This window comes from Myotis brandtii, unplaced genomic scaffold (genome assembly GCF_000412655.1).
Source record: "Myotis brandtii unplaced genomic scaffold, ASM41265v1 scaffold133, whole genome shotgun sequence".
Taxonomy (NCBI): domain Eukaryota; kingdom Metazoa; phylum Chordata; class Mammalia; order Chiroptera; family Vespertilionidae; genus Myotis; species Myotis brandtii.
Window position 1 is genome coordinate 2,369,105 of NW_005354718.1, and position 9,459 is coordinate 2,378,563.

The window sequence follows — 9,459 nt, forward strand, 5'->3', positions numbered from 1 at the left end:
TCTCTCATCATTGATGTTTCTATCTCTCTATCCCTCTCTCTTCCTCTTGTAAAAAATTAAAATATATTAAAAAAAAAAAAAAAGAATGCACCACTCTGGACCAAAGTGATGCCCAGAAACAAGTCGTCCCTCCTCAGGAGCCGCTTCCCCCTTGTGCTTCAGCTCGTGCCCAGGAGTTATACAACCCCAGACAAGATGAGGTGCCAGGTGTTTTCATTTACAGAAACTCTCAGCTACAGTTCGTGCTACAATGTTCACCGCAGTTCACCAGAAAACTCAAGCTCCTGGGCCTGACCTACCCTTGGAATCTTGGATATCATTGCACAGTATCCGCTCTGACTATTCTCCCCATCCTGAGGCGCCGCAGAGCTCAGAGTTCCATACAGCAGTGCACTCTGGTTATTCTTGCCCATTTTCAGGAACACTTCACTTTTGCCTCCAATTGTCTTATCCGAAGTCACTATCCACTTGTCCAAATCTTCTTTTCCACGGAACTGCCAGACAACTCTGGCTTGTTCCAGAATGATCTCCTGCAGAGGGCGGCCTTCAGGCCCTATCCAATGATTCACAATCTCATCCTTCAAACGCCTAAAATGTTCCTTGATTTCATCTTTAATTGCTTTATCAAAACTAACTTCAGGCTTCTCCTCAGGAGAAGGTATATCCAAAGCAACTTCTCTCTGATCTCCTTGCAAACCCCCTGCAGAGGTCCTCTGAGTGGAAGCTTTGCCAGGAGTAGCCACTGGTTTCTGAAGACTACTGGAACAATAGTCTGCAGAGCGGGTACTCAAAAATGGACATGCGGCAACACTTGGCTTTAGGCCTTTACTGAGAATATAAGTGCCATTCAGCAATTTGTGAACCAGAGCCATAGTAAGAACAAGTCAAAACTTAAATTTCTCCCTGGGCTACCAGAGAAAGAAGCTTCACCAATAGCCCAATTCCACCTATAATAGAAGAGACATCAAAGAGTTACAAGTGTAGCAAAAAACATATCACAATTTCAAATTCAACATAGATCATGTATTGTGAAATTCATGAATTTATTTTCTAACTCTACAAACATTTATCCAGGATGTATGACGAGAATACTGTTTGCACTATACATAATGCATCCAGCTACCTTGTGAAAAAAATACCAAAATAAATATAAACACAGAGCCCTTCATGGAGTTTATGATTAATCGACCCCAAAATAATTCAAGTATGTGTTTCAAAAGATTGTGTTCATTTTAAAACAAATTTTTATGCTGATTTTGTGCTTTTATTGTTTTTCTGGTTTTGTTTTGTTTGTTTTTTGGCAACTCTACCAGGACTAGATTTTTAAAGAAATAATTGGTTTCTAGAATAAAATATTCAACTCATTCACTCCAGGACCTAAGCTAATTGACATGTTAGTCTCTTTAACCCTTTCAGTTAGCACTTCATAAAAAGAGGGACTTACAGCCCAGGCCACAGAGCTCAGTTGGTTGGAGCATCATCCTGTATACCAAAAGGTTGCAGGTTCAATTCCCGGGTGGGGCACCTAGGGGAGGTAACCAATCAATGTTTCCTTCTCACATCAATGTCTTCTCTCTTTCTCAAAAATCAGTGATGCCCTAGCCGGTTTGGCTCAATGGATTGAGCACTGGCCTGTGGACTGAAGGGTCCTGGGTTCAATTCCGGATTGCGGGCTCATCCCCAGTAAGAGGCGTGCAGGAGGCAGCTAATCGATGATTCTCTCTCATCATTGATGTTTCTATTTCCTCTCTCCCTTGCCCTTCCTTTCTTTCAAATCAATAAAAACATCTTTAAAAAAGCAAACTCCAGCCCTAACTGGTTTGGCTCAGTGGATAGAGCGTCGGCCTGCGGACTGAAGGGTCCCAGGTTCGATTCCGGTCAAGGGCATGTGCGTTGGTTGCGGGCACATCCCCAGTGGGGGGTGTGCAGGAGGCAGCTGATCGAGGCTTCTCTCTCATCGATGTTTCTAACTCTCTATCCCTCTCCCTTCCTCTCTGTAAAAAAATCAATAAAATATATATTTAAAAAAAAAAAAAAAGCAAACTCCAGGTAAGATATTAAAAAAAAAAAAAAGAAAACTTTGACTTGACGCTTCGCCCTACCCTCTTATTAGGTTGTAAGTATTGTAAATATTGGCAATTTCGTATGGCGAAACCTACTAACGCTGTTTACCCTCAGGTAAACCAGTTGATCTTCCGAGGTCTCCATTTCCTTGGGGGTAACAGTTCCCTTACCTACCTTAAGGGATTTTTCTAAAGACCACATGGAACGATGGCTATAAGAAGGGTCTCTGATCCAGTAAGTCTAACAGGATCTCCAAGGTTCTTCATATCTAACAAGCTCCTAGTCCAAGGCTCACACTGAGTAACAAGGCTTTGACTATCAGTCACAATGTGAGGTCCTCAAAGATAGAAATAAACAGTAACACTAATACTATCACATTTAAACACCATTCTCAAGATGTTCAAGCCACTTTGACGTATCTCATTTAATGCACATGTGACTTCTGTAAGACAAGGCAGGTAGATATTTCCTTTCTCAGGGAAACAAGACACCAACCGATAAGCGGCTTGCTGAAGCTCACAATGTCAATCGGTATGGAATCTCCAACTCGTGTGCTGGCCTGAGGTCCTTCCACTTGCTGCTGCCGCCTCTCTGTATGTATAGCATTACCAATATAACTGTCACTCTAGCAAAACAACAACCTTGCTCTTCGAAACATTTCTTATGTGCTGGCAGGAAGTGCTGCCAGAACCAGGATGACCGCACGGTCCCCTCTCCTACCTGTTCCAGCTACAAGACCATATATGCGAACATAACAAGTATAAAAACGTACAGAGGTCCTCTCCCTCCCAGGAGGACACCGGTGTGGTTCCCCTTCCCCTCAGGCACGCATCTCCTAACTCTAAGAGATACCACCACCCCCCTCCCCCGGGAGACTTGCAACCAGGGGAGCAATGGGCAGCAGCACCTGACGGCGGCTGACCCCCTGAACCTGTCCCCAAGGCCCCCTTTTCGCCGACTCTGCAGTGAGCGCAGCAGCCCTGCCCGGGCTCACTTCTTGCCCACAGGTCTCTAGAGAGCAAAAGCAGGCCCCTGCAGTCCCTCTATTGTTTCTTCTGTCCTAAGTCTTCCTGTCTCACTGTCCCCAGCTTTAATAAACCTACTCTCACAATAAAAAGTACTGGGCTTTGGAGACAATCCCACTGTCGGTTGTCTCCAAAATATTCTTTAAAATTATAATATATTTGGGTGGGGGAGAGCAGGGAATAAAAGTCTTAAAGTCTAGTATAGAATGATGGGATGATGAGTAATAGTCACCCTGTTTCCCAAACCCTCGGTAGTGTTGCTACGTCTCTAATATAACTGTAATTATAAACGTTCGTTTCATATTTTTACCAATAAAGTCAAACCCGTTAACGGGTGATCCCAGACTGAAGGTCGTGGCTTTTGCAGCAGCTAAATGGAGCAGTCTTTAGAAAGATTGTGTATCTAGGGTTTACCATGTGCCAGAAACTGTTCTAAGTGTATTTCCATTGGCTCCTCACAGCAACTCCGGGAGAGCTACTATTATTATTACCGAGGTGAGAACCCGGAGGTTCCAAGATTCAACTACCCGAGGTCATTACAGCTACTAGGTAGCAACACTAACTCTAGAGCCCTGGCAATAAGCTCCCAATCCGATCGGGGTGTGGTCCCCTCAGCCCTCACCTGCTAGGCTGTGTCGCCCTCGCACGTCCGGGACACGCGAACGCCCAGCAGAGGCCCACTCGCCCTCCCCACCGGGGTTCACGAGTGGCCTCTGCCCGGGTCCCCAGCTTTTCCCGACCGGGCACTCCACTTTCCGGTGTCGGTCCAGCTGCTTTTACAACCCGGCGCCAAACCAGGCGTTTTGACACTAGAGTTCCGGTCCGATGCGGAGGCCTAGGGCTAGTAACCAAGATCCCTAAGCCAGTCGACCCGAGGCTTTTGGTCTCTACTCGCTTTCCAAAAAGCCCGGTTTCCACCACTCCTGATCTTTTCTGTCCCATGTGAGAGAAAGGAGAGAACTTAGACAAACTATTCGTCTTTTCCTGCATCCCATCTTCAGGCTGCAAACTCCATCCCGCATCTTTCAAATCGGACCCTTGTGTGGCTAACGTTCTTTTCGCCGGGAGGCGCCAGGGTCCCCTCGCGCCCCATGGTGTTCCCGCGCCCCAACCGCCGGAGAGCTGTGACCTCAGAGAACTGGTTCTACTGGAATTGCCCCCGCGGATTGGGAGACCCAGCACGCACCTGGGCAGCAAACCGTTGTGCCCGCCTTTTCCCTACCCCGCCCCGTGGGGTCGCCCACTCCACAAGGCTTCCAGATCTTGTGCACACTTTTATTTAAGCACTTTGAACATTGTATCTTAATTGTTCTTTTACTTCTCAGGTCCTCCAACACGCGGTGAACTTCTTGGGTCCAGACCTGTCTCCAGCACCTAGTATAGTGCTAGAAGGAATTAAGGGCTCAGCTTGAATTGGAAAGAAGTGTAACCCCTGGATGTCAACACCATTCCCCTCCAGGCTTCAGAAAATAAAATTGCTTTTTCCAAGTTTCCTCCATTACTCGTTTCCACGCCACCAACTCTTCCTTCTTGAAATTCTGCTTTGACTTCTCTAGTCTCTACACTTGCCTAGTTCTCCTATCTCCTCCATCCTTCCCCAGCTGCCTCCTTCACTGACTCTTCTCTTCCCACAACCTTAAGTGGGGTTGTCTCCAAAGCCCAGACTGCACCCTCCCCTTTTCTAGCTTCAGATATGAATTATCTAAAGACAATGTGAGCATCCCTTTCCCTACACCCTAGTAAACATTTTCAACCTCTCCATAGCAGTTCCGGATACTAGTACACCACTAGCATCTCAAATTCAGTATGTCTAAAATTGAATTAGCCCAGCTGGCATGGCTCAGTGGTTGTGCATCCACCTATGAACCAGGAGGTCACGGTTCAATTCCCAGTCAGGGCACATGCCTGGGTTGTGGGCTCCATCCCCAGTAGGGGGTATGCAGGAGGCAGCCGATCAATGATTCTCTCTCTCATCATTGATGTTTCTATCTCTCCCTCTCCCTTCCTCTCTGAAATCAATAAAAATATTTTTAAAAAATAAAATAAAATTGAATTACCCATATTAACATCCTTCTAAACTGGAAATCTTCGGCTATTCTTGGCTTCTCTCCTTAAGACCTCCTCTTGGGGAGCTGAGGCCTGGGCCCAGTATCCTCCTAGAAGGTTGGGTCCCTTCCCCAGACTTGGGGTGGGAGCCCTGCCAGCACCAACACCACCCTTGCCCCAAGTCTTTTAACCTGGGTGTTAACATTTTAGAGACCCCTCAGGAGTTCTGGCCACCAACTAACTGCTCCCTCCCCAGCCAGGACCTCTTGGTAAGACTGTAACTACAGTAGTGATGTTTGTACAACCAAAGACTCTATTTTGTGGTTTAAGGAAAATAAAATTGACTACGTTAAAAAAAAAAAGGCCTCCTCTCACTAATCCTAAATGCTATTGAACTCTCTTTGCTGTCTTTTATCTTTGGCTCCTTCTTTCCAAACCCAGTGAGAAACCTGGATTAGTTACTGCTCTTATACAACTTACATTCAGTCTATTGACTGCCCTACTCTGGACGCAATAGTTTGTCTATTTCCATTTTTAAATGTGGCACCCAGAGCTGGACACCATATTCCTTTGGCCTCCAGATGTGCCACTGCATACATTCTAAACCCTCCATAATACCTACTCCATCTATAAGACTCATATTTATCCTCAATTTCTTATCCAAGCTAGAATCTGCCTAAACCATACTCATTCCTGCTCATAATAGAATTAATATTTTCTCTGCTCAGCATTTTTTAAAAAATATATATTTTATTGATTTTTTACAGAGAGGAAGGGAGAGGGATAGAGAGTTAGAAACATCCATCAGCTGCCTCCTGCACACCCCCTATTGGGGATGTGCCCGCAGTGCACAGGCCGACACTCTATCCACTGAGCCAAACTGGTTAGGGCTCTGCTCAGCATTCTTCCCTCTTCTGCATCTCATAAGTTTGGTCTCAGGTGTTTACATGACTCCCCTCACTTCAGCTGATTGGTCCAGTGATGAGCACCTGGTCTGCACTGGGTCAATCAGTTTATTCCCAGGAATTTTCTGAACGAAAACTGGTGGCTCTTTTATATCTGGTGGCTCTTGTGGAGCTCCTGGGCTACCTGCTAATATTGTGAAGAAAATTGGTTTGCAACAAGATAAAATGAAGGTACTGAGAGAGATGGGAATAGGAGGATAAAAGAAGGCTCAGTCAGCATTTATTTTCCCAGTTCTAATTGTTCCCGAGGTCCAGTTGCAGCATCTTGCCATGGCTTGGTTATTGAGTCTTTCCTTGACTTTCAAGCACCAATGAATTCCTTTTGCCTAAATTAATCTGAATTTGGTTTCTATCACTTGCAACCAATAGGTCCTCATTGATACATTGACTGCAACTATTCAGAACACAACTTAAATCCCATGTTCTCCTTAAAAACTTTCCCTAATGTGTCCATGTCATAATGATTGCTCTCCGGGCATCCTATAATATTTATTTTTTATGTTATATACACTGACACTTAATTACGTTCAAATGAAAACTAGATTATAAGCTTGACTGCACTGCTCATTCATTGTTTTATATACAAGCCTTTTCAACAGGAGGGTAAAAACCTTGAAGGTAGTGATTTTTGTCATATATATTAAAATATGTCTTCTACAGTAACCTGCACAAATTTACACACAGAGTGGTTACTGCCTCAAGAGGTCAAAGGACAAATTTCATGAAAACCTTTAAGAAGGGCTGCAGTAACACAGGCCAGTAAAAAAAATATTGCAATAGTTAAAGCAGGAGGCAAATTATTCAGTAATTTCATATCTTGATGAAGTCTCTTCAGAGTTTAAAGACAATCAGGGCATGATCCAGGCAAAGGAAATACATTATTTTAGAAAATGAAATGACCTTGTGGGAATTTTGGGTCATGGTGGTATCACTATAGATCCAGGGTTAGTTCCCTGCCCTGCTGATCCAGGAACTTGTTTTCTCAAGAGGATTACTTCTTGCCAAGCAACTTCACAGGAAGACAAATGACAAACCAGAATGACCATTTATTCATCTACAACAAAAAATGGGCCTGATGTGAGAATTGAGGCCATCTATCTGGGACAGTCCCTCCTGATGGGGAAGCCCACCTTGCAGTCCAGACAGACTAACAGGTGAGGAGGGTCACCTAATTAGAAAGAGCTGGCAGTGTTCAAAGGGACTTTCCATTAAACAAAATGAATTGTCTACCCTTCCTTTGGGGATATTTCTATCTGCAGCTCTGATGCCAAGCTTTTTGTGATGTCACTTTAATAAATATCTAGACACACACACATAAAGCAAGCCTTGGCCTATGTGGCTCAGATGATTGGGTGTCCTCCATCCCATGCACTGAAAGACTGCCGGTTTGATTCCCAGTCATTTGATAGGTATGCATTTCTTCCACTTTCATTCCCTTCCACAGTTGTGAATCTCAGGGACACTCCCTGATAAGCATCCTGCACACTAAACTCTATCTCAGAGTCTACTTTTTGGAGAACCCAACTTGCAACAGTTGGTGCTAGAAGTGGTCCAAGAAGCAGGCAATAAAATAATGTTTAGAAGTTGGGTTACCTACCACACAGCTGGCAACAAAGATCTGGTGGTCCAATTGTTAAATATTTCATTATCGGTGAATAGGGATAGTATGCTGGTGGAAGGGAATGTACCAGCTGGTGGGGTGTATCAGGCATTTAAAAAATATGGGAGGACATCTACACTAATAAAAGAGAAACATGGTAATTGGCGTACGACCGCTACCCTTCCCATTGGCTAATCAGCATATCCTTATGCAAATTAACTGTCAGCCAAGATGGCCGCCGGCAGCCAGGCAGCTGGAAGCGAACATGAGGCTTCCTTGCTTCAGTGACTGCAGACTCCAACATTCCCCGCCTCACTTGCCGGCCTCTGAGTTGCAAATCTAATCAACTATGTACTATGTTGTAAATAAGAAGCTAAACAAAACCCTAGAAACCAGCTTTCAACCTGCCGGGATCTCAGAGCTGAAGTTATACATTGTTTCGATTATAGAATGGCAAACAAACCAGATACGAAGCCTCAGAGCTAGAGCCAGAGCTAAAGCTGGCCCAGAATAAAATAAAAAAAGAGAAAAAAAAGGAGCGGTTGGGAGCTTCAGTCAACAACCGCCAGCCTGAAAGCAGCCCTCAGCCCCTCACCCAGACTGGCCAGGCACCCCAGTGGGGACCCCCACCCTGAAGGGGGTGTGACCAGCGGCAAACAGCAATCATCCCCTCATCCAGGCTGGCCAGGCACCCCAGTGGGGACCCCCACCCTGAAGGGGGTGTGACCAGCTGCAAACAGCCATCATCCCCTCATCCAGGCTGGCCAGGCACCCCAGTGGGGACCCCCACCCTGAAGGGGGTGTGACCAGCTGCAAACAGCCATCATCCCCTCATCCAGGCTGGCCAGGCACCCCAGTGGGGACCCCCACCCTGAAGGGTGTGTGACCAGCTGCAAACAGCCATCATCCCCTCATCCAGGCTGGCCAGGCACCCCAGTGGGGACCCCCACCCTGAAGGGGGTGTGACCAGCTGCAAACAGCCATCATCCCCTCATCCAGGCTGGCCAGGCACCCCAGTGGGGACCCCCACCCTGAAGGGGGTGTGACCAGCTGCAAACAGCCATCATCCCCTCATCCAGGCTGGCCAGGCACCCCAGTGGGGACCCCCACCCTGAAGGGGGTGTGACCAGCTGCAAACAGCCATCATCCCCTCATCCAGGCTGGCCAGGCACCCCAGTGGGGACCCCCACCCTGAAGGGGGTGTGACCAGCTGCAAACAGCCATCATCCCCTCATCCAGGCTGGCCAGGCACCCCAGTGGGGACCCCCACCCTGAAGGGGGTGTGACCAGCTGCAAACAGCCATCATCCCCTCATCCAGGCTGGCCAGGCACCCCAGTGGGGACCCCCACCCTGAAGGGGGTGTGACCAGCTGCAAACAGCCATCATCCCCTCATCCAGGCTGGCCAGGCACCCCAGTGGGGACCCCCACCCTGAAGGGGGTGTGACCAGCTGCAAACAGCCATCATCCCCTCATCCAGGCTGGCCAGGCACCCAATTTTTGTGCACCGGGCCTCTAGTCCTATATAATAAAAGCCTAATATGCAAATTGTCCCCTCCCAGGAGTTCAACCACTTGCTAGGCGCTGACCACCAGGGGGCAGCGCAGAACATGGCAGGTGTTGGTGGTGCTGACAGCCATGGGCAGTGGAGGCACTGCTGGCCCTGATGGGCCCTACAAGAGTGGGACCGCTGTGGGATGGTGGAGCAGGTGAGCAGGCAGCACCAGGCCAAGGCAGGTGTGAGAGGGGGCCCGATTGCC

At 47.2% G+C, this 9,459-nt stretch overlaps 1 protein-coding gene across 1 annotated transcript in view; it reads right to left on the reverse strand.

Moving 5' to 3' along the window:
- The window catches only part of NDUFAF1 (NADH dehydrogenase (ubiquinone) complex I, assembly factor 1), a 13,522-nt gene extending 9,699 nt beyond the window's left edge, over window positions 1–3,823 (reverse strand). Inside the window, exons 1-2 of the mRNA XM_005860266.2 lie at window positions 3,712–3,823; window positions 300–947 (exon numbers count right to left, since the gene is read on the reverse strand). Coding sequence (XP_005860328.1) covers window positions 300–872 — 573 coding nt within the window. The 5' untranslated portion in view covers window positions 873–947; window positions 3,712–3,823. The remainder of the gene's footprint in view (window positions 1–299; window positions 948–3,711) is intronic.
- Between the last annotated feature and the right edge of the window lie 5,636 nt (window positions 3,824–9,459).